Source organism: Canis aureus, chromosome 7 (assembly GCF_053574225.1).
Source record: "Canis aureus isolate CA01 chromosome 7, VMU_Caureus_v.1.0, whole genome shotgun sequence".
In the NCBI taxonomy this organism is placed as follows: domain Eukaryota; kingdom Metazoa; phylum Chordata; class Mammalia; order Carnivora; family Canidae; genus Canis; species Canis aureus.
The window spans coordinates 8,904,299-8,929,067 of NC_135617.1; the positions used below are offsets into that span (position 1 = coordinate 8,904,299).

At 35.6% G+C, this 24,769-nt stretch overlaps 1 protein-coding gene and 1 non-coding gene across 5 annotated transcripts in view; both read left to right on the forward strand.

Annotated features, from left to right (window-relative positions):
• Positions 1–24,769, forward strand: part of ATG5 (autophagy related 5) — a 127,662-nt gene that overhangs the window by 38,592 nt on the left and 64,301 nt on the right. For all 4 annotated transcript variants that reach the window (XM_077902922.1, XM_077902918.1, XM_077902920.1 and 1 more), the window contains one exon: positions 9,776–9,938. In XM_077902922.1, coding sequence (XP_077759048.1) covers positions 9,776–9,938 — 163 coding nt within the window. The remainder of the gene's footprint in view (positions 1–9,775; positions 9,939–24,769) is intronic.
• On the forward strand, positions 1,392–1,495 carry LOC144317981 (U6 spliceosomal RNA). The gene has a single exon (XR_013383844.1). It is a non-coding gene; the product is annotated as a U6 spliceosomal RNA (small nuclear RNA).

The window sequence follows — 24,769 nt, forward strand, 5'->3', positions numbered from 1 at the left end:
ACAGTAAGTGATAAATGATAGTTGCCATTCTTATGAGAAATCAAAATAAATAAAATCTTATTTTTAAAAAAGGAAAATACTAACAAATTGAATATAGCAGTATAGGAAAAGGACAGTATACCACAACAGTGTTGAGATTGTCCCAGGAATATATGGGTGGTGATTCGACTTTGAAATTATCAATGAATTGATGTAATTTAGCATGTTTACAGAAAAAAGTAGAAAAAATCATAAAATCACATAGATCCTTACTGGAAAAGCTTTTGACAAAATTCAGTACAAATTTGTCTCCAAAACTCTTAGCAAACTTAGGAATAAAAGGAAATATCCTCGATTTGACCAAGAGTAATATGGAAAGCCTACAACTAAAATCGTGCTAAGTGGTGGTTTATTCAGGGTTTCACCCTAAGATCAGGAGAAAGGTGAAGGTATTTGTTCCTATCACTCCTACAGGCAGTTTTGCTCTACTGCAAAATACATATTCCTAAAAAACAACATACTGTTAAAAATCACAGGACTTAAGGAGAAAATGCATTAAGGGCACAAAACCAAAAACTTTATTAGTGACAAATAAAAAAGATAGGAACCTAACAAAAGCATAGTTTTATATATATTAAATAACTAAATACATAAATACTACAATAAGTATTGCCCTTTATATTGAAAGCAATTGGAAGTTTGCTTGTAGAAATGAGAATTGGGAAGGGTTTGCAGCTTGTCAGTTATTGTGAAGTGGCTGAAGGAAAGTCTCAAATCAGACGAAATTGTAGCATCAAATGTGGATGAATATAGCTTGTAACAAGAATTGAAGTTGCAGGTCTGTTGCTGAAGTGTATGTGTTTTGTGTATTTTGTGCCTCAGTTTAGCAGGGTGCAATTTCTGTGTTCACTTAGTATTTCTTGTGGACAGTATTTACAGAAGTAAATATGAAATTCACATTGCTCAAATTGTTCCCTAATATATCATTTATATATATATTATATATATTTGGAACAAATCCAAAAGACGTGAACAATCTATATGTATATACATAAATGTATGTGTGTATATGTATATAAACCATTCATAAATATGTGTATGTTTATATATGAACAATTAGCACATGAAAAGATGTTCAACACCTTTAGTCATCAGTGAAGTGTATATTAAAATCACAATGAGTGCTTGGGGCTCCTGGGTGGCTCAGTCGGTTAAGTGTCTGACTCATGGTTTTGGCTCAGGTCATGATCTCAGGGCCATGAGATCAAGCCCCATGTTGGCCTGCACGTTCAGCAAAGTCTACTTAAGATTCCCTCCCCCGTGTCCCTCCTCCTGCTCTTTCCCTCTTTCTTTCTCTCTCTCTCTCAAATAAATAAAATCTAAAAACAACAAAAACAAAAAACCCACAATGAGTGCTTGCATTGCAGCATATCAACTAAAATTGGAATGATGCAGAGAAGATTAACATGGCCCTTGTGCAAGGATGACACAAATTTATGAAGTGTTCCATATTATTTTATTTTTTTGCATTCCTTTTTTTTTAAATGACTAAAATTAAAAATACTGACAGTACCAAGCTGAGGACTTGGAGTAACCAGAACTTTCATACTTTATTGGTAGTTGTGTAAAATTATGTTGTTACCTTGAAAAACAATTCGGCAGTTTCTAAATAATGTTAAATATAAACTTATTCTGTGACACAGCATTTCTGTTTCAAGGTATATATGCAAGAAAATGGGGCGCCTCAGTCAGAGGTGGCTCAGTCAGGGGTCTGCCTTCAGCTCAGATCATGATCCCAGGATCTTGGGATTGAGTCCCACATCAGGCTCTCTCTGCCTGTCATTTTCCTTGCTTATGCTCTCTCTCTGTCAAATAAATAAAATCTTTAAAAATGAAAGCATGCTCACAAAAGACTTGTACACTAATAGTTACAATCTTTTATTTTTTTATTTTTTAAAGATTTTATTATTCATGAGAGACAGAGACAGACAGAGAGAGAGAGAGAGAGAGGCAGAGGGAGAAGCAGCCCCCATATAGGGAGCCTGACGCGGGACTCGATCACGAGTCTCCAGGATCACGCCCTAGGCTGAAGGCGGCGCTTAAACTGCTGAGCCATCTGGGCTGCCCTAATAGTTAGAATCTTAATGTCTATTAACAGGTTTTTGGGTGAACAGAGTAGTTTATCAGTCCAATTCAGCAGTAAAAGGGGAACTAACTATATACATGCAGTAACATAGATGAATTTCCAAAGCATTATGCTAATAAGTAAAAGATTTTAGATGATACAGTACTACATAATATGATTCTATTTATATCTGATTATATTACAGGCAAAACTAATCTTGTGATACAAATCAGATCAGCTGGGTCAAAATGAGGGAACTGATTGCAAAGGGCACCAAAGAACTTTCTGGTGTGATGGTAATATTTTATATCTTGTTTGGGCAGATACTAACTAATGCAGTGTTAATTTATTTAACTGTACACTTAAAATTTCTGCATTTTACTCTGTGCATCATGTCTCAATAAAGTTGACTTAATTTACAAAGCTTTTTGACAAAGTACAGGTGAGAACAGTCATGGTCCCTGCCTTGTGGAGCTTAAGAGTAGTATGGCATGACAATACAAATGATATTGTAGAGTCAAGTATATGAACTCTGTGAACTTAACATACACTTGGGAAGTTAGAAATTTCCTAGAGGAAGTGATGTTGATACTGAACCTGAAGATGGAGGAGGATATTTTTGGGTAGTGAGTAGTTGTGTTAAGTGGTCAGGGAATAGGCAAGAAGAAAGAGTGTTTTAGGCAAAGGAGATATTTTATGCAGAGGCAGAAGAATGAGAGAGTATGCCTAAAAGAATGTTTGAGCAGGTGACCTTGTCAAGATCATTGGAGCAGAGAATGTGTGTGTGGGAGAAGGGAAAGAAAATGGAGTATCTTAAGTGAGAGCAGGAGATTATGATGAAGAGATTAGCAGAGATGTAAGTCATTCAGAACCTTAAAGGCTTTGGAAAAAGTTTGATTTTATTCTAAAAGAGCAGAGCAGGTGAGTGAGAAGATCTGGTTTGTATTTTAGGAAGATCGCTGTGACTCCAAATGTGAAAAATGAATTAAAGGGGTTAAGATTTGGGACATGGGACCCAGCTGCAAGGGTTTTCAGAAATGTCAGACAGTTGTTAGTTTGTACTAGGAAAGCAGCTCTGGGAATGTTGAAAGTGAATGGATTCAGATCTATTTAGGATGTGAACTCAGTAGAACTTGCTTGAATGTAGGAGATGGGGAGGAGGAATCAAGGGGGGAAACTTATTTCTTTACTTGTGGATTTGTTGAAGTCACATATGCCTAACGACGTATCTACTAGATTAATGAATGTATGGGTCCTAGTCATGAGAAGGATCTTAGCTGGAGACAGATATTGAGACTTAATCATCCATAAATGATGTAGAAGTAGGTAAGCTTATGAAGGTGAATATATGGAATGAAAAAAAGCAAAAAAAGCAACAAGGTACTAGACTGGAAACTTGAAAAATATCAACATTTGGGATGCTTGGGTGGCTCAGTCAGTTAAGCATCCGACTCTTGGCTTTGGCTCAGGTTGTGGGATCGAGCCCTGCATTGGGCTTCACTCTTGCATGGAGTCTGCTGGAGATTCTCTCCCTCTCCCTCTGTTCCTCCTTCTCCCCATTCCCACCCTCATCATATAAAATAGATAAATAAAATTAAAAAAAAAAAAACCACAACAAGCAACATTTAAGGAATAGTGCCAGAATAGATTTGAAAATGAGAATGAGGGAAGATGAGGGAAAAATAAGTGTGGTATAACAAACTTAAGGATGACTGCTTCAAGGAGGATATTCAAAGGTGTTAGATGTTTGATGAGGACTTAAAACAAGGACTGAAAGGTGTCATTGTTGACTTTCAAGAGAGGAATTTGCAAGAGTGGTGAGGGTAGCCCACTGATTGTGGGATAATAAGGCTGACTACTAGTTTGGTCACCTTAAAAGTTGGCTCTGAAGGGGAAGAGGACTGTAGCCAGAAGGAAGTTGAGGTTGAAGGAAGTTTTTTTGTTTTTGCTTTGGGTGCTTATTTTATTTTTGGGAACAACTAATGGGAAACAGTGATTAGAGAGAAAATAGTTACAGATAATTATAGGAAGAAATGAGAATAATTAATTCAACTCAGTTTCAAAGATTCACAAAATGGGACCTAGCAAACAGGATAGGAGATATTCTTTAGATTGTATCAGGAGGGAAGCAGATGGTTGGTTGAAGGTAAGTTTGTAGATTGGATCCTGGTAAAATGAGAAGATTTAAGAAAATTGGAGCACTTGACTGGTTCTTGGAGTTGTGCAACTCTTGATCCAGAGTTGTGCATTTGAGCTCCATTTTGGGAGTGTAGAGTGTACATTTTAAGTGGAGAGATTACTTAAAATCTTTCTAGGGCAGCCCCAGTGGCCCAGCGGTTTAGCACCGCCTTCGGCCCGGGGTGTGATCCTGGAGAGCTGGGATCAAGTCCCCACATCGGGCTCCCTGCATGGAGCCTGCTTCTCCCTCTGCCTGTGTCTCTGCCTCTTGCTCTCTCTGTGTCTGTGATGAATAAATAAAATCTTTTAAAAAAAATCTTTAAAAAAAAGATTTAAGAAAATCCTGAAAGTTTAACAAATTTTAGTGCTGACTTCAGCATTGATTCCTTTAGTTTCAGAGTATATTCTCTCATCCTGAAAATTATATTTTAGAAGATATATTTGAAAAAAATCTCTTCTATTTCCATTCCACCACCACCCCCCCCCCCCCCCACACACACACACACATACCAAAGTGATCCTGGAAAGAAATGTCTAGATTTATCAAAGTAAGCCTTTAAACTATGGCCTTGTATTTTCCTCGTCAGAATGCTGACTCTACTATTAGAGGTGACTCAACAATCAAATAAAATAATATTGCTGTGTATGTTAGTTTGCTTATTTTGCCATAACAAAATACTACAGACTGGATGCCTTCAACAAGAGAAATTTATTTTCACACAGTTCATGAGGCTAGAAAATCCAAGATCAAGGTCTAGCAGGGTTTAATTTCTGGTGAGGATTGTTTTCCTGGTGTGCAGATGGTTACCTTCTCTCTGTGTCCTTGTATGTTCTTTCCTCCTTGTGTTTGGAGAGAGCGAATGAGTGAGCTCTCTTCTGTCTTTTCTTACTGGATACTAATCCTGTTAGATCAGGGCCCCACCCATATGAGCACACTTAACCTTAATTGATTCCTCAAGGATCCATCTCCAAATACAGCCACCCTGAGGATTAGGGCTTCAACATGAGAATATTAGGGGGACATAAACATGGAGTCCATAACACTATATATTAGCAACTCCTACATTTTTAATGGGTGTTAGATTCTTTATGGATCATATGGAAAATTTTTGTTTGCTTTGCTCTCTTGTCTCAATAGAACTTGCAGTATTTTTTATTTGAGGTATAATTGACATCTATAGTATTATATTACTTTTAAGTGTTTAACATGCTGATTTGATATTTGTATATATTGCAGAAAGATTATTAGTTAAATCCATCACCATTTTTTTCTTGTCATGGGAATTTTTAAGATTTACTCTCTCAGCAACTTTCAAATATGCAATATGATATTACTAACTGTAGTCATCAAGCTGTACATTACATCCCCATGACTTATTTCATAACTGGAAGTTTATACCTTTTGATCCCCTTCATCCTTTTTTTTTTTTTTTTTTTTTAAGATTTTATTTATTCATGAGAGAGACAGAGAGAGAGACAGAGACACAGGCAGAGAGAGAAGCAGGCTCCATGCAGGGAACCTGATGTGGGACTTGATCCCTGGTCTGTAGGATCATGCCCTGGGCCGAAGGCAGACGCTCAACCGCTGAGCCACCCAGGCTGCCCCCCTTTGTCCTTTTTGCTTAACATTCCACCCCCTGCCTCTGGCCAATTATCAGTTTATTCTCTATATTTGTGAGCTCGCCTCCCCCTTTTATATTCTACATATAAGTGAGATCATTAAGGCATGAGTCTTTCCTTTTCTGACTTATTTCACTTAGATAATGCCTCAGGGTCCATCCATGTTGTCACAAATGTTGAGATCTTGTTCTTTTTAATGGTTGGATAATATTCCATTGTACATATACTACATCTTTATCCATTCATCCATCAGTGAACAGTTAGGTTGTTTCCATGTCCTGGCTAATGTAAATAATGCAGCAGTGAGCATGGGAGTGCATATATCTTTCAGAGATAGCGATTTTGTTTTCTCTGGATAAATACTTAGAATTGCTGGATTATGTGTAGTTTATTATTAAGTTTTTGAGAAACTTCCATACTGTTTTCCATAGTGGCTGTACCAGTTTATAGTAGTCCTATCAATACAAAAAGGTTCCTTTTTTGGACATCCCCATCAACATTTGTTATTTCTTATCTTTTTGATAATAGCCATTCTAATAGGTGTGAGGTGGTATCTCATGGTTTTGATCTGCATTTCTCTGAGAATTAGTGATGTTGAACATCATGTGCCTATTTGTCATATGTAGGTCTTTGGAAAAATGTTCAGATCTTATGCCTATTTTTTAATTGTATGGTTTGTTTTTTGTTGGTGGGCTGTATGGATTGATTGTATATTTTGGATATTACCCCACTACTAGATACATGATTTGCAAGTATTTTCTCCTCTTTTTGAAAGAAACCATCATTTTGTTGATGGTTTTCTTTGCTGTGCACAAGCTTTTTAGTTTGTTGTAGTCTACTTGCTTTTGTTTTGTTTTGTTTTTTTGTTTTTGCTTTTGTGGCCTTTGCTTTTGGTGTTGAGCTTACAATATTATCTATAAATTAAAGGGCTTTTGTTTCCCACTTGTAATAGTTTGAGTTTAATGTTGTTTATCTCTAATGTGTGTGTATACAGCTCAGACTGTATTAATATTTTAGTTAAACGACACTGGTAATAATATTTAAGTAAATAGTACTTTCCAGATTATTTATATAAAAGTGAAATTAGATTAGTTTATCAGGCATTCTGACTTGAAATATTCATGAAAGCAAATAAATACGGTATCAAACTCACCTTTATTTGTAAGAATTTGTTGAACTGAAAAGATATACACCTATACACAATTGCTAATGTATGTAAGAAGATACTAGAAATGTAATGAATCAAGAGTCTGTCTGGAATTTTATTGTGAAGCTTTTAAAAACGATTTCCTACCCCCACCCCAACCTAATCATGGAAGAAGGAACATGTCATGAGTAGGAGCTGAGGGGGCTTTGACTGAGACATCTGTCACTTTATTCATTGCCATGATTAATTCAGTTGCTGTGACTGCCTACGTAGATATTTCCTCTGTTACTGCTCTCATAGTTCCTTTGAGATCATTTCATTAAATAGTTTACTTTCCTCCTAGATAGAGATGTGGAATGTTCTGTTGCAACATATGTATACAAATACCTGCACTCTCTTGAAAGACCCCTCATTTGCAATAAAGGCTAGTTGTCTGTAATTGTCAGCTATCAATTATGGGCGTCCTCATTGGTTAAGTTTAGAAACCTGCAAAACAGAGGTCATCTGGGAAAAGCAGAACTTTAGTACTTTCTCTGATTATAGGAGCCATTGAGGGGGTTAGCAGCCCATGCTGAAACAGCACTAGACAATGGTGGAATTTTTTTCCCCCTTGATTTTTCAAACCGCTGTTTTGAGAGATCCTAACTCCTTTTTTTTTCATAATCAGATTGTATACAGTTTTAAGAAACTCTGATAGTACTTAAGTTTAAATAGGTCGTAAATTCAAACTACATGAAAATAATATTTTCTTTGAAATATGAACTTTCATATTTTCTGCCAGTCATAAATAACCAAAATGAGCAATTAAATGAGCAGCATAGAGAACTGTACAATATCCAAAAAAGCCATTCTAAATTTAGAGATCAAGTATAAAAAAGTTAAAGTTTTCTTAAATAGGAATAATTGTTATAATGTTAATCCATTTGAATATAATAGAATTGATATAATGAACATTTTATTGTTCATCCTGGTCAGGAAATCAGGACAAATCCCTTTAATCTAGTCTAAGCAAAGCAAATACAGCTGATTGTAAAGTTGATTAAGTAAGGTAGGGACCCTCTCTCTGCCATCCATGTCCTCTCCCATCTTTTAGTTTTGTCTATCTCTCTCTCATTCTCTCCTTTTGCCTTTTCATTTTTACAGACTTTTATATTTTCTCATATTCTTTGCCCTTGTGTGCCTATGCCTGAAAACATCTACCTTCATTCTTATGGATCTCTAGTTCAAGGGCCCAATGAATCTAGAATCCCTTTGTACCTCGAGAGACCATTTGTCTCAGCTGTTCCCCTCCCCTCTAGGCAGCTGTGACCAGTGGGTAGTTAAATAGTAGCTTACCTTTTTACTCAGCAGATCTATGAGATCAGACTCTCTTAAGATAGAAGGAGGTATGACTGATTATTTGCATCTAAAAAATATACTTTAGGAAATAGCAATAGGTAGTCAAGTGCCTTTGCTTTTGGTAGGAGAGCATGCACTTAAGTTTCCTAGTCATTTTGGAGCTTGTCATTACTTGGATAATGTAATGTTGTCTGTTAATAGTATCCAAGTAGGCTGTGACTAAATGTTTTTTTTCTGCCATTATTATTTGTCTCAGTTTTTACCAAAGGACTTATGGAACCGTGACTTTTTGGTAAAATAATGTTTGAATGTAATTACTGTAAGTATTTGGGTCTTATGGAGGAAGTGGTATTGTGTAGTAGTTACAAACCAGGACTCTTGAGTCAGACTAATCCTAGCTTGACCACATATGACTCTCTCCGCTCCCTGAGCTTTGTAATTATTTTTTTTATCTGTGAAATAGCAATAACAATCATTTTTACTGTAAGCGTTGTTATGAAGATTAAATTACATAGTCCATATAAACAGCATTAGTGCAATGTCTCACACAGTAAGTGTTCAGTTAGTGTTGGCGGCTCTTATTATCTTTTTTTTTTTTCAGTGAAAAGAGAATTAGTCACCTCATTTACATAACTGCTTATTTGTCCAGTGATCAATTCCTCAACTGCCTAAAAGATTCAGTGTAGGTATAGGATGTAGATTTAGCTTTGACCTTAAAAGGTACATTTTAACAGCTTTTTTACAGCCTAATTGACCTACAGCAAACTATATACATATTAAAAATGTACACTTTGATAAGTTTATATAATTTATGTATTCATTTACCTGTTGACACTTAGGATGTTTCCTGACTTTTGGCTGTTACAAATAATGCTACTGTGAATATTCACACACAAGTCTTTGTGTGGATGTTTTTGTTTCTCTTAGGTAATTACCTAGTTGTAGAATTACTGGATCACACGGTAGGTATATATTTACCTTTTGAAAAAACTACCAAACTGTTTTCCAAAGTGGTTGTACTGTTTTACGTCCTTAATGGCAGTGTATGTGAATTCTATTCCACATTTTTGTCAGCTCTAGACATGGCCAAGTCAAAAAAACTATTTTTGAAGTTACTATTCTTTTCTTCTTTTATGGTTTTTTTCCTCTTATATTTTAAATACATAGTACATAAGGATTATTTAGAAAAAGTACAAAATATGCCAGGTAGCTAAAGATTTTTAACTTCTCATAATTTAAAAAATATGGAATTGAACTGAATTCTCTTTACTGGGAAGTTAACAGATCATTTGCTAAAAATATTGGATAATTGGGGGAGATACAGTTCTTTGAGAATAATTTCCTAATATGTGTACCTGTTTTATATGTGTATTTTTTTCCTTTGGTAGAGCTTTCCAGAAAAGGACCTTCTGCACTGCCCATCTAAGGATGCAATTGAAGCTCATTTTATGTCTTGTGTGAAAGAAGCTGATGCATTAAAGCATAAAAGTCAAGTAATCAATGAAATGCAGAAAAAAGATCATAAGCAGCTCTGGATGGGATTACAGAATGGTAAATACAGCAGTTTAATTTCTGACTACCACTATATAAACTATGAAATATCTATAATCATGTGAGTAATTGGTATACCTTAGCATTGGTGGTACAAGTTTAAATTCTGGCCTCTACACACAAAATTTTACAAAGAAGCTGCTTTTAGTCATCTCTCACATTGTACTCTTCCAACATTCTTCTCTTCATGGATTTCCCACCATTAGATTGATTGCTTTGCCCATAACATCAGAGGATATAACTTCATGTGTTTAGCTTCTGGAGAAAGTACCCTTATTGCTAGTCATCGTCTTTCTGGAGTTAAAACTGAATACCCTGTGTGCATACCAAAGTACCTCCCTTTAAATGGGGTACAGACTCTAACCCCTGCTTTCTCAGAACAGTAAGACTTGCTTTGTACTTGGATTCCTTCTCTCCTGGCTGGAATTTAGAAGATACACTCAAGGGAAAAGCTGAGAGAATTCTGCAGCTCACCTCTGTATTCTCTGTTAGATCAAAGCTCCTTAATCTTGCTTGCATTGATAGTCTTCCAGTGCCTTCAAAACAGTTTCTTACATACAGGTAGCCATTGTTTTGCATGAGTCCAGTATGCATGAATTTCAGTTAATATGCTTTAGTTAAATAATATCAGGTCCTTAACAATATGGTTCAGATTTCACTTACCACTGCAAATTAATTGAAATTACATAAAGTATGAACTTTTTTGCTAGCTCTCTAGTCCATGAGTCATTTAATAACAGATATGCATCATGATCAAAGACCAGTTGCATCACTTCTTTTATTGTCACTATATCATCATTATTCATCTGTTAGTTTACCCACAGACAGCAAAGCATGTAGTTGTGTTGCCTCTTTGTCTCTTGTGATAAGCCCATATAATATTTTGTAAAAGTGCATATTGAAAGAGGGAATTGGACAAGAAAGATGAAAGCATAGCAAAGAAACAAAGTGATAACGGTGGTAGCGGAATTTCATTAGAATAATAGAATTATAGAAGAAACAGCTGACTGTGGGAAGGTTGACACTACCACCTTTGAGAGACTAGATACACAGCCACAGGAACTTAGGGGAAGTGAACTTTTCCATATAAATGAGGAAAGTGGTTGTGATGAAAAGAGTGAATTTATCCCAGAGAAAGTGCTGCTGACAAAGAACTAGCATTTAAAGAATCTCTCCGAAATATTTCATGACATTGAAAGTGCAAATGATAACATGTTTAGAAGTTGATCTAGACCTAGAAAGGAATAGGACAGTTCAGCAAGACTTAGGAGAGATGTTTGCTTATAAGTTACATGTCAAGAAAGCAAGCACTATTCAAACTGTGCTTAAGGTTTTTACAAAGCAATAAATAAAGCACTTGAATTCTCAGTGTTTCTAATGTTTTTAAATTGTGGTATATTAAATATATTAGTTTCATTTATTCATTGTCTTATACATTTATAACTTAACAAGGAGAGTTTTTAATGTTTGGACAGTTTTTAAAGATTACATCATTGATGATTAAGATCACTTTGCATGGTTTCATGGTCACTTTTCCAGTGCTACACTACTGTGTAAAGCTAGGACTGCCTGTTTTATCCATCTTTGATAGTTGTTTTTAGATAGGGAACTAGTCCAACATAAACTGAACTTTTGTGGCAATAACTAGAATAAAATAGAAGACCTGCCTTCTCCCCCTGCCCACCCCCCTAGAAGAAACCCATAATTTTAAAAAATGTGATCCATTTTTTATCTTTTGGACTATATTATTACCATGTCAGAGAGGAGTTTTTGGTTATTTAGTATTTACTAAAGTTTCATTATGTAAAACGAGGCATCATCTGAGACTTCAGTAGTGCAAAAGGTTCATGTTTTATGACATTTTGTACTCTAAATTAATTTTTCTCATTTAAGTCTCTTAGATTTGAGTTACATGGAGTTGCTCCTTAGTTTTATATTTGTATGTCTAGTATCTGTCAATTAGATTATAAACTCTGCAAAGGCAGGCCTTTTTCCTCTTTTACTGAGTATACAAATTCCTACTAAATAATTAAGAAGACTTCACAACCTTTTAAGAAGGTGTACTTTTCTTTTGGCTGGAACCGCCGTCTTTCAGTAATTTGCCAAAATGACCAACACAAAGGGAAAGAGGAGAGGTACCAGCTATATGTTCTCTAGGCCTTTTAGAAAACAAGGGGTTGTTCCTTTGGCCACATACATGTGAATCCATAAGAAAGGTGATATTGTGGACATCAAGGGAATGGGCACTGTTCAAAAAGGAATGCCCCACAAATGTCACCATGGCAAAACTGAAGGGTCTATAGTGGTACTCAGCATGCTGTTGGCATTGTTGTAAACAAACAAGTTAAGGGCAAGATTCTTGCCAAGAGAATTAATGTCTGCATTGAGCATATTAAACACTCAAAAGAGCTGAGATAGCTTCCTGAAGCGTGTGAAGGAAAATGATCAGAAAAAGAAGGAAGCCAAAGAGAAAGGTACTTGGGTCCAACTGAAGTGAACAGCCTGCCCCACCCAGAGAAGCACACTTTGTGAGAACCAATGGAAAGGAGCCTGAACTGCTGGAACCCATTCCCTATGAATTCAGGGCATGATAAATATAAAGAAAATAAAAGACCTCAGGATTGTTTAAAAAATAAATAAATAAAAAGGTGTACTTTTTCCTTTTTCTTACTGGCTATCTGAAGACGAACTGAAATTTTAGGCGACTTGTGAATAAGAAGATAACCTAAATCAAAGAAAGCCAAATCTTCTCAAGAGAGCAAGGATCCAAGAATAATTTGGCTTCAGAATTGTAAATAATTTTAATGGGCTTTTAAGTAGGTGTTCTTGAAATCTATTATGAATGTGGTGAGTCTCCTGTTGAGAGCTCTGGGATTCAGCAGAGGATTCTAAAAATTATTAAAATATTTCACATGGGGCACTGGAGGCTTTAGTGTGGTGGGTGGTGGTTAAGAGTTGTTAGGGACACCTGGGTGGCACAGTCAATTAGGTCATGATCTCAGGGTCATCAGGTAGAGCCCCACATTCAGTGTAGAGTCTGCTTGAGATTCTCTCTTTCTCTCCCTCACCCCTCTTGTTCATGCTCTTTCTGTCTCAAATAAATAAATAAATCTTTAAAAAAAAAAAGTTATTTAGTTTCAGCTCTCTTAGCAGCTCCGTAGGGCAACTCAGTCAATCCCTTTGAGCTTCAGTTTCTTTATATGTAAGACAGGAGAATATCTGCTTTGTTCTTTTATAGGTGTCCTAGAGGCTTTAATGAAGCATTAATACAGTTTATGTGAAAGTGTGTGAAAGAAAGTAAAGCTGTCTTGATAAAAAGAATTGTTGAGAAGTCACTTTGAGACTCTAGGACAGGGGTTGGCAAACTATGGTCATGGGCCAGCCACTTGTTTTTGTAAATAAATAAAGATTTATTAGAACCCTTCCACACCCATTTAATTGTGTATTGTCTGTGACTGCTTTCATGCTACAGCAGCTGAGTTAAATAGTTGTGACAAAGACCATGTGGCCGACAGCCTAAAATATTTACTCTCTCTGACCCTTTTAGAAAACATTTCGCAGCTGACAGAAGGTTGACCAGACCAACAGCTCATATTTACTATTGACCTAAAGCATGACTTAGAATGTCACATTCAGAACTTGGTATAACTAATGTAGCAGACTTGGTCTTATATCTGCCTTCATTGCAATTTTTTGGCATAAAATTCCCTTTTTCCTATTTTTGCCATAGCTTCCATTCTTCTTTAAATATATGAATGTTTTAAAGTTAACGTTGCTAAGTTAAATTTTATTAAATTACTTTTCAAATTGGATTTCATTAAATCTGACTTAAAATGGTATGTGGTTAAAATTAGTTTATTCCATTTTCATTTTTAGCTATAAAATTATTATTTTTTAATTTATTTTTATTTTATGATAGTCACAGAAGGAGAGAGAGGCAGAGACATAGGCAGAGGGAGAAGCAGGCTCCATGCACCGGGAGCCCGATGTGGGATTCGATCCCGGGTGTCTCCAGGATCGCGCCCTGGGCCAAAGGCAGGCGCCAAACCGCTGCGCCACCCAGGGATCCCTATAAAATTATTTTTGTAGCTATTATGTTTGGTCTTGTTTGTATTGGTAATGATCGAGCTTACACTCAAAATCCTCTGTGTAGTATCCTGTGGGTACTGGAGACCTTGGCAGTTTTTTTATTCTACTTTTAAAAAACAAAAATATTCATTTAGGAAATTTTTAGCTAGGTGATTTGTAGAGAATATATTTTGGGATAAAAGGCTGAATGTTACCTACATTAAAGTAAGTTGGTGAAAGGTGGGTGTAGTAGTTCCTTCTGCCTAAAATGCCCTTTCCTTTTTTGTGTCTAACTCCTGCTTATGTTTGAATGCTCAACTCTATTGTCACCTGGTATGTGAAGCCTTCTTTCTTTTATCTTTTTTAGCTGACCAATCATTCTCGAACATCTATCATGAGCCTGACACTCTGCTAGGAGTTAGTGACTATCCAGCAGTGATGAAACAGATGTGCACCCTGTCTTCATGGAGCTTATGGCCACATGGAGGCAGAATTATCCACATTTTCATGTTGGCCATGGCTCCTTGTCCTTTCATACACATTTTTACTCTCTCATTTTATCACACTCTGGGTAGTTATGATTTATGTAATTCTGCTAGAATATAAATTTCTCCCAGTTAGAGTGTATTATACATTTTTTTAATCTCTAGCACATAGTCCAGTCTTAGGCATAGAGCAGATAAAATAAATACTGACTGAAGGGCTATTTTACTCCTTTTTAATACTATAAGGAAATAATTTTTTTTAGGAAATATTAACAGCCTTCTATAAATAGTTTAATATTACTGTAAAATAGAGGGAATGTTTTGTTTGAATTTATTTAAGGAAATGGGTTTTTATGTTTAAGAACTTTTCATCCAAAAGAACGTCCTCTTAATATGTGAAGACAAAGATATTTCACATTTTGGTTTGTATGATTGTAAATTGGGTCAAGTTGGGGCATAGCAGATGATAAATTTATTTCATTCAGAACTGCACCTGTAGATCATAACAAGTAAACAACGATTTAAACAGTTTTTGAATACTTTCAAATGCTAATTTTAATTTTTCAGATCTGTGTGAAAGAGAAATAAGAAAAACTTTTGAAACCAAGAAAACTCATTTAAGACATACTGTGCCTTTCAGTGTTTTTTATGGGTTTTCATTTTAGATATAAAAGTATTTAACCTCCCTGTGAAACCAAGCTAATGACCACAAAAAAGAAAAGAAAGTAACATTTTTATTATTTATGAGACTGTTGTCACTACATGTGGAGGCTATTTTCTATTAAATGTCAAGCTGTTTTCTTATAACCTAGAGATTTGAAGAAATCTCTAAATATTTTTAACATAACATATGACTTAGTTTTCAGCCTTGGTTTTTTTTGAGTATACTAAAAAAGAAAAGATAGTATTGAATTTATTTAATAGTCCTTCAAATAAATCTAAGTTTTGATTGCCAAATTTGTTGAAAATTTACATCGGTTGTTTGGTGGTATAACATTTTAACCTAAAACTGATATTTAAGAGGAAAGTGATTAGTGAAGGATGATTTTTATAACAAGTCATAACATTTTGAAAATGCTTTTGTTTGCTAGGTGATGTAAAAGATAATTGCAATGGTTTTAGCTCTTTGGAGGCTTGGTGATAGAGACAGTCAGGTTGTAATTACATTGCTTTGTTTTCATCAGTGTATATAGTAGATTAAGTATTGGACTGATGATCTGTTGGTCTGAGAAGGACCTATATTTATCTTTTGTCAGTTGTGTGGTCTGGCCGATCCCTTTCCTCTCTAAGCTGGAGTTCTTATAAATGTGAATGTGGTAAGTCTTCACGAGACTTCACACTCAAGGACTATAAAGTGGTAATCTTATATACCTGAATTCTGATAATTAAATGTTTTCAACTGATTCCGAAGGACTTATTGGAAGAAGAATTACTGTTGATCTGTTGATAATCTCTCTCTCCTCCAACTCTCTCTTTCTTCCTTCTTTTCTGTCCCTCCTCCTCTCCCCCTCTCTTTCCCTTTCCTATTTTCCTGTTCCCTTCTTCCCTCTCCCTTTCTCTCTCTCTCTCTCTGTCCCTTTGTGGCAGGACTTAAGTGGAAGATAACTTGCCAGAAATAAAGTGAGGTGTCATAGAAAAAGTACTAAAACAAAGAGGAGAGATTTTAAGACTCAGCTCTGTGTCTTGAAGCTTCAATTTCTGTGATTTTGTTGCAGTATCAGGTACTGTTCTAGGTGTAGGTAATATGGAAGGAGGTTCCTAAGTAGAACCTTGAACTTTTTCTTGAACCTTTTGTCTGAATGAAAGGTCGCTATTTGGTAAGCTTTGTGTTTGTCTTTAGCAAAATTCAGATTTTTAACAGTCATGGGAACCCTGAGCGTACATTGTACAAATAAGAGCAGAGAAAAAGAGTATAATGAACCCCCACATACATGTCACCCAGCCTCAGCAATTACCAATATGTGGCCAATCTTGCTTCGTCTATTACTTCTCACCCCTCCTCCACTCTGAGTTTATAGGAATTTTTATTCTTTTATCTAGTGCCACCAGTATTGCTTATAGATTTATATCCTTCATAGATTTTATACTCTGATATTTAATCAAATCTTGGAAATACATTCATTATAGGAGACTCATACCCAGATCCTGGTAGTTTGGTTAACTCAATTTCAAGAATCTGTCGTGTGCCTGGCACTGTGCTAGGCACAGAGGCCACTGGAGTGCATGTGACAGGCATGGTCCTTCCTTCAGAGTTTACAGTCTATTAGGGGAGCCAGACATTAAAAGCCTCTGAATAATTATTATGTTTATAGCTTGAGTTGTAGAGGAAGGAGGAAGAGATAGAGAGCAGGATGGTTGTGATGTGAGTGTTCCAGGCACAGGGAATTATCTGGATTAGGCAGAGAAGCAGAAAAGAGCTTCTGAGAGTTCAGAGGATGCTGTTCTGACTAGAGCATGGTGATCAAGATTAAGAGTAGAAAGTAGTTAACAGTCTAAGTTAGGCAGAGACCTGGTCATGCAAATTAGAATGAGACCCTCTGTATTCATGGCCTGATGAGTGTTTTAATGATATTGAACTTAATCCTCAGGGAATGAGGTGGGATACATGGGGACCACTGAAAGATTTTAAGCAAGAATATAACAGAAGCAGATTTTCTTTTTAGAGGCATCTTTTTGGATGCAGTATAGTTAATGAATTCAAAGAAAACAAACATGGAATTAAAAGATCAACTAGGAATCCATTCCAGTGGTTAGGTGAGAGATGGCAATTGCTTGTAAGTGGTGGCTTTGAGGATAGAGACAAGTAGGTGAATTTGAGAAATATTTGAGATACAGAATTTTTTTTTTAAGATTTTAAAAATTTATTCATGAGAAACACTGAGAGAGAGGCAGAGACATAGGCAGAGGAAGAAGCAAGCTCCATGCAGGGAGCCCAATGTAGGACTCATCCTAGGACCCTGGGATCACACCCTGAGTCAAAGGCAAACGCTCAACCGCTGAGCCATCCAGGCATCTCATTGAGATACAGAATTCTTAAGACTGACTATTTGGTTGAACGTGACAGATAATAGAATGAGAACTGTCAAAATGGATTCCCAGATGTTGTAGAAACTATTGAGTGTGCCTAATGACTCTTATGTGGCTTAATATTATCCAGAAGTAGATCTTTGCTGTATTGTTACTTTTAAGGTAAATCACTTTTTGATGCCCAGTCCCTTAATACAATTAAACAAAATTTTTGAAAGATTTTATTTTTAAGTGATCTCTACAACCAACATGGGGCTTGAACCCACAACCCCAAGCTCAAGAGAGGATCAAGAGTCTTAACCTTCCAACTGACTGAGCCAGCCGGGTGCCCCTTCTTAATACTATTATAAAAAGGAATGTAGGTCACTTTGATGCCATACATATTTTAAAACGTTTGCTGATTTCTGCTAATACTTTTAATTTCTGAATGCTCAAAAACATAAAATTTTGCTTACGACTGACATCAGGCTTACTAGTTGATAATAACATCCACTCTTTTAAGTTGAAACATTTGCCGGTCTCCTGACTTCAGGCGCCTCTCCCATTCTCCATTGTTTCATAAGATTATTGGTTTTGGTTTTATAACCCTTTTAGTTCTTTTAATGTCTTCTGAAGTAATTCCCCTTTATCTGAAGACTTACATTAATTTAAAGCAGCATATCTACAAAAGCTGAATAGCTGCTATTATTTCTGAGCTTTTGGAGGCATTGTTTTCACCCTAGCTATGTTTTTTTACTTTCTTCTTTAAAGATCGTTCTGTTGTTGAAGATGGAAGCAAAATAGAAATCCAGTAGTTGAGCTTTCTGTTTCTTAATATGATACTCTCTTCTCCAATAATTTTTTCCATGTGTTTTTTCTTTGCCAAACATAGTCTGTAAAGCTCATTTTGTTTTCCTTATTATTATTATTTTTTATAAACCTCTTTTAGGCTTGGTGTTGGCCTTCTTGGCAGTCTTACATGTTCCTTCCATTCGCGTTCTCCAGAGAAATAGAACCAATTTTAAAAATATATACATAAAATGAGATTGATCGTGAGGAATTGGCTTATATGATTATGGAAGCTTAGAAGTCTCATGATTTGCCCTCTATAAGCTGGAAATCCAAGAAAGCCAGTCATGTAATTCAATCTGAGATAAAAGTCCTGAGAAGCAGTGGAGCCAGTAGTATAAATCCCAGTCCAATGACATGAGAAGATGAAATGAGTTGTCTCAGCTCAATCAGTGGGGCAGAAAAAAAAGGAGTGAATTCCTTCTTCCTTCCCCTTCCTTTTGTTCTGTTCAGGTTGTCAACTGATTAGGTGATGCCCACCCACATCAAGGTGGACAGTCTACTGAAAGTTCAGCTATTCAGTTACTAATCTCATCTGGAAAGACTCTCATAGTCACACCCAGAAATAATGTTTAATCTGGGCACTCCCTGGCCAGTCAAGTTGACCCATAAGATTAACTATCACATTCCTGCTATAACTTGGCCCATGTTTTATGGGTGTCATTTTAATGTTAATTAATTGAACAAGTAGTCACTAACTCTATGCTGTAAATAAAGCAGCGAACAGAACAGACTGAAATTCCTACCCTATGCAACCAAAATTATAGGGGAGTAGAACAGATACGAAGTGTGTGTGTGTGTGTGTGTGTGTGTGTGTGTGTGTGTGTGTGTGTAGTGTGTATATATATGTATTTCTTATCTGTGTATATATATAATGTATATGTGTGTGTATATATAATGCCTTTTTTTTAAAGATTTATTTATTTATGAGAGACAGAGAGAGAGAGGCAGAGACACAGGCAGAGGGAGAAGCAGGCTCCCCAGAGGGAGCCCAATGTGGGACTCAATCCCGGGACTCAGGGATCATGCCCTGGGCGGAAGACAGATGTTCAACCACTGAGCCACCCAGGTGTCCCTAGTAAAATGCTTTTATGTGTCATGTGATAATTGCTATGGGAGAAAAATAAAGTAGGGAAAGATGAAAAAAAACTGTATTGGGATAGGGCATTGCTATTTTAAATAGAATGTCCTGTAAGGTCTCATTGACTGTGAGACATTAAATTAAGATCCAGAGCAGTACTATGCATTTATCTAGGGATTAATACCTTCCTAGAAGGCTCAGCAAGGGCAAAGCCTTGAGGTGGGAGAATGGTAGGCAGTTTTGAAGAACCTAATCCTATTTGTAGCTTTTTGAAGTTACAGGTAATGTAAGTTTTTTTTTTCTGGAATACTCCTTCTCTAGTCTTCTCATCATATTTTCCCTCTACCTGTATAGTCTTTTTTTTTTTTTTAAAGACATTCTGTGTAGCAGAAATGACAGAATCATTCTGGATTCCACCTGGACAGCTAAATGGATAGTGGTGCTTTGTACTATGATATGAGATAACTAGATGGAGAATAGGTTTGGGTTGGGAAACAAAGCCTAAGTAAGGCCAACTTTGAGGCTGAAAGTTTGAGATGTCTCTGAGACGTTGATGTAAAGATGTAGTGCATTAGGTATTGCTAGAGTTAAGTATTTTGAGTGTGTGTCAGTAGATGGAGAAGTCTTAATAAATTTGAATTGAATGCTACAGCTTCTAATTTCATACTCATTTACTTTTGTAAGTGCCATTTTTATTATTTTATCCTTACGGATATGACAGTTAATATTCCCAGTGATATAAGGCAGTGAAATATGGACCAATTCCTGATGTTTGACAGTTCTTTATATCCACTAACCATTGTGTGCTTTCCTTTCTGCATACAGCTGAGTCAGTCATTTCCATTGTTTGGCCTGCAGTACAATAAGGTGAATCAGTTCAGTGTAAAGCTGTGTGTGTGTGGCATTGAAGAATCTACAACTTTGTGAGAAACTTGCTTAAAGCAAATTTGTAACCTGCTTGAGCATTCAATTAAGTTTTACTGTGGAACAGACAAGCATTTTACTCTATTATATTACATCTTTTAAATCAGTCTCTCCGTGTTTTACTTTCTGTAATTAAAAATAATGATGGAAATCTGAAAAGTTTGTGTATTTGTGTTTTAATATAAAGCTATACAGATACTTTGTTAGACTTCTGGAGAAAGATTGCTCGTGAAATTACATGATTTAAATGAATAAATAAATTTGGTAATAATTTGGATCATAGCTCCTACAGTTCTTTGGGTAGACTTGGCAGTGAACATCATGGATAATAAAACTTGGTGAAAACATTTAGACAGTTATTTCATAATATAGTACACATTATCCTAGCATAAGTTTATTGGAAAGAGTCCATTAATAACAGTGAATGGTTGTATGTCTCAGAGTTCACCAGTGGTAGGGAATATTTTTAGCATATGAGATACAGTTTATATATGTATAAATCCGTATAACTAGGTTGTCTAAACTCTGATTAATAATTGAAAATGCTTGTAGTGAATTCTTAGCATTATAGAAACATGAAAACTTCGTTTGTAATGTCCTTTTAATTTCAAACCATCTACAGTAAAATGACTGCTCTATCATATCTTTTATTTATAATTAATCCAGTTAAAAGACTTTCTAAAAATTTATACCTCCTAACATACTATCATTTTTTTTCCTATAAAGTAAGTGTGGAAAGGTTTAAGAAGCTTTTCCTTCACTATATAAAGGACATGCAGGCAAATATCTGTCTCACAAATGATTTTCACTGTTGGAGTCATGACCTGTCATTACTATTTAAATTTACAACACAATTCCTCTTAAAAAGAAAATTATAGACATGCAGGTATATATGCATAAGTAGCTTATTTTGTTTTTAAATGAATATTTTATGTTGAAACTTAATATCATGATTTAAGTGAAGAGAAAGCCCCAGAGGTACATACTTTCCTAATATTTTATTGTTTTTTTCATTAGCTCCTCATTACTTTTCTTAAGAGTATAGTTTCTCCAAGTGTTGACAGTTGGGTCAGAAGCATTAGCATTCCCCAGGAACTGATTAGAAGTGTACCTTAGACCAACTAGATCAGAAACTCTGGGGTCCCAGCAAAAGGTCCCAACAACCTGTGATTCCACAAGCCCTCCAGATGATTGTGATGCACTGAAGTTTGAGAACCACTGCTCTGGAGTGGGATTTCTCAACCTTAGCAGTATAGATATTTTGGAGTGGATTTTTCTTTGGTGTTAGGGCAGTGGCAGGGAGGGAGCTATCTTACGCATTGTGGGGTGTTTGGCAGCATTCCTGGTCTTTCTACCCACTCACTAGATATGCCAGTAGCATACTACTCCCCACTCTCTATCATGACATTAAAAAATATCTCCAGACATTGCAAAATATCCCCTCAGGGACAAAATTGACCCAGTTGAGAACCACTGCTCTAGCAACCACTGCTCTATTAACCACAGAGTTAATAGATAAAACTGCTTCTCTACAGTATCAGTGGTCACTTATTGAATACCCAGTTTCTGTGCTGGACACTTCACATGAATTATCATTCTCAGTTGCAAGACATGTTTGAAGGTCTGTTGCCTGGACCAATGCATTTAGGAAGTTTCTTGTCTGTTTCACCAGCCCAACTTTTGAGAACTAGAATGTTCACTTGTTACAGGGACTCCTTTAGGGTGTATTTGGAACAAAAGGAATTTGGTATATAAATGAGTTAGAGTTATTTTAACCAGTTAACTCTTCTTACCATGTGAACTTGATATTATAACTTAGCCATAATTGTTTCTCAATGATGATTATTTTTATTTTATTTTTGCTGTAGTGACTATTAAATGACAAACGAATAAATAGAATGATGTCCTTTCAATAAGACTAATTGTGCTTACATTTTTAAAAGTAACATGTGTCTTCTGTATTTTCCCTTTTCCCTCTTGCTCCCTTAAATCTCCTTCACCAACTCTCTGTGTGGCACTTGATATAGTTCCGCATATCTCAGCACTTCTTTCCCTCTCTCTTACCTCTCATTTAATTTGACCTAGTCTCTTACCCATTCCTTCATTGTCTTTCTAGGGTCTGGATGGCCAGATATTTACATTTTAGTCGAACAATTTGTAATTAATGCTGACCAGTGTGTTTACCTATTCCCAGACACCCCTTTTGTTCACTTTTTTGAAAATTTCAGAATTTCAAGCCCCTTCTCCCCTACCTCCTACCCCCATCCCCATGACATTGTTTATTCCATCTCTGCAGACAAGTTTTTTTTAGTGGCTGTGGTAATGACTTTTGGATGCCAGATTTCTGTGTATTAATGATGTCCTGAACAAAAGACATGAGTATGGCTCTATAGCAGTGCTAATTTCTTTTTATTCATTGCATGTCTCTTCTCTCATTACTTTAGAAACTGCAGAAGATTCAGAAATTCTTTATGTGAAAATCACATTTAAATATTGTTAAACTATGCCAGTGTTTTAATTAGCATTCTGAGAGTTGCAAGATTTTAACCCCAAAACTAGAGAAGAAATAGCTCATAAAAACATGAGTGCAAAATAAACAAATTTTTTCATCTAAAATGCAGTGTGTTCAGTCAGGTCTTGATTATTATCTTAAAGTGGCTTTCTACCTAAGAAGCATTACTTGCCACAAGATCCTTTTAAGATCCAACCTGTCCTTGATTCCTGGGCTTTTTTGACATCTAGTTTGTTTCTTTCTTTCCTAGTAGAAGGGTATCAATAAAATATCCCAAATGGCATTTTTAATTGCAGTTAATTTCATTTAAAAATTAGCCAAAAAGGCTTCATTTTCAATTACTATAAGCCACACAGGAAGCTACACTTCAAGATTTTGTGGCTCTTTTTCTTAAATTAGTTTCTTGGTTTTAATATACCACTTAGATTTATTTTTTCCTCAAATATGATGGTATTAACCTGCATTGACTTTCCAGGTGTTTTAAGGTGAAATTATTTTTATGTAGGTTTATAAAATTTTATGAAAACATCTTTTACATATTTTTATGTGAGATAAAAAGTATTGATATTTGTCCACTGAAAATATAAGGATGGGATGGAAGACAGAGGACAGTCACTGGAAATCTAATATCTAGGAAGTAGGAAGAGAAAGAAGACAATTCCATAGCTTTACTGAGTTAAGTGGAAAGGCTTTACATTTAGAAGTTTTCTCACCAATATTTTTATAATAACTTATTTTTTGGTGTTACTACATTCAAAAGAATACCGTGTGGGATTTGGATATTTGTTTTATAAATCAGTAAGTTGGGAAACATTGGTAGAATAATTTCAAATATTAGTAATCTCATTTTTACCCTTAGGATTCTTAGGAACCCTGATTAAATTTTTTACTTTGTAGATTACATTGTATATATCACTTATCACTAAAAGCTACTGGATACATTTAAAATAATAGTATTTAGTCCAAAATAAACTCATTATAGGAAATAATAAAATGTAATGTAATAGGGTGAGCCCTATTTTTTGAGGTATGTGTATAATTTTAAGAATCAACTTTGTTTTGGTAATGAAAGTACAATAAATTAATTTTTAGCTAAAAATTGAACTATGAATTTTCCAGTCTCAGTCATCATTGTCCTTGTCTTAAGAAGTGGTTCCTAACTGAATGATGTTTTCCATTGATTATCACATTGCATTTCTCCTTGTTCTCATTGAAAAATTGTGCCTTAAATGAACATGTTGAAGCAAATAGTATTTATTTTTGCAGCACCTACTGCTGGGTATTCAGTTTTGTCATCTACAACTGTGAAAGGAGACAAGATTTGTTAAACTATTATACTTGACACTCCACGAATTTTGAAGTCCAGAACTCTGGAGTTTTTGAAAATATGACTACTCTATTCATGGATTCCTGTTAATTTTAGGTCACGGATTGACTCAACTTGGAGTTTGACCAAGCAAGCAGTGTTTTTATTTATAGAAATACAACTGAAAGTTTTCTGGGAATATGGTATTGTATTCCTAAGAGTCTACTGGCCTGATGATATCTGGTAGATAATTTACCTGCTTTGAACCTCAGTTTCCTCCTGTGTAAATGATGATAACTATTTAGTAAGTTGCTATGATAATCAAACAATATGAAATCCAGATAGGGTTTTGAAAATAGCTAAATTCTGTACAAGTATGTTATTACTAATAAACCCACCTCTGAGGTCTTACTATAATCAGGACTACAAGTTTCCACTCTGGCTTCACTTCAGTGTTTGTTTTGTTTAATACCACTTCTTTACCAGCTTAACTTTTAACATGCTTTTTACTTTAACCATCCATCACTGGGTTATCTGCCATTTGATGAGATGGGGTAGGTTGGAGAGAGTTTGACCCATTAAGTACAGTCAGTGCAAGAC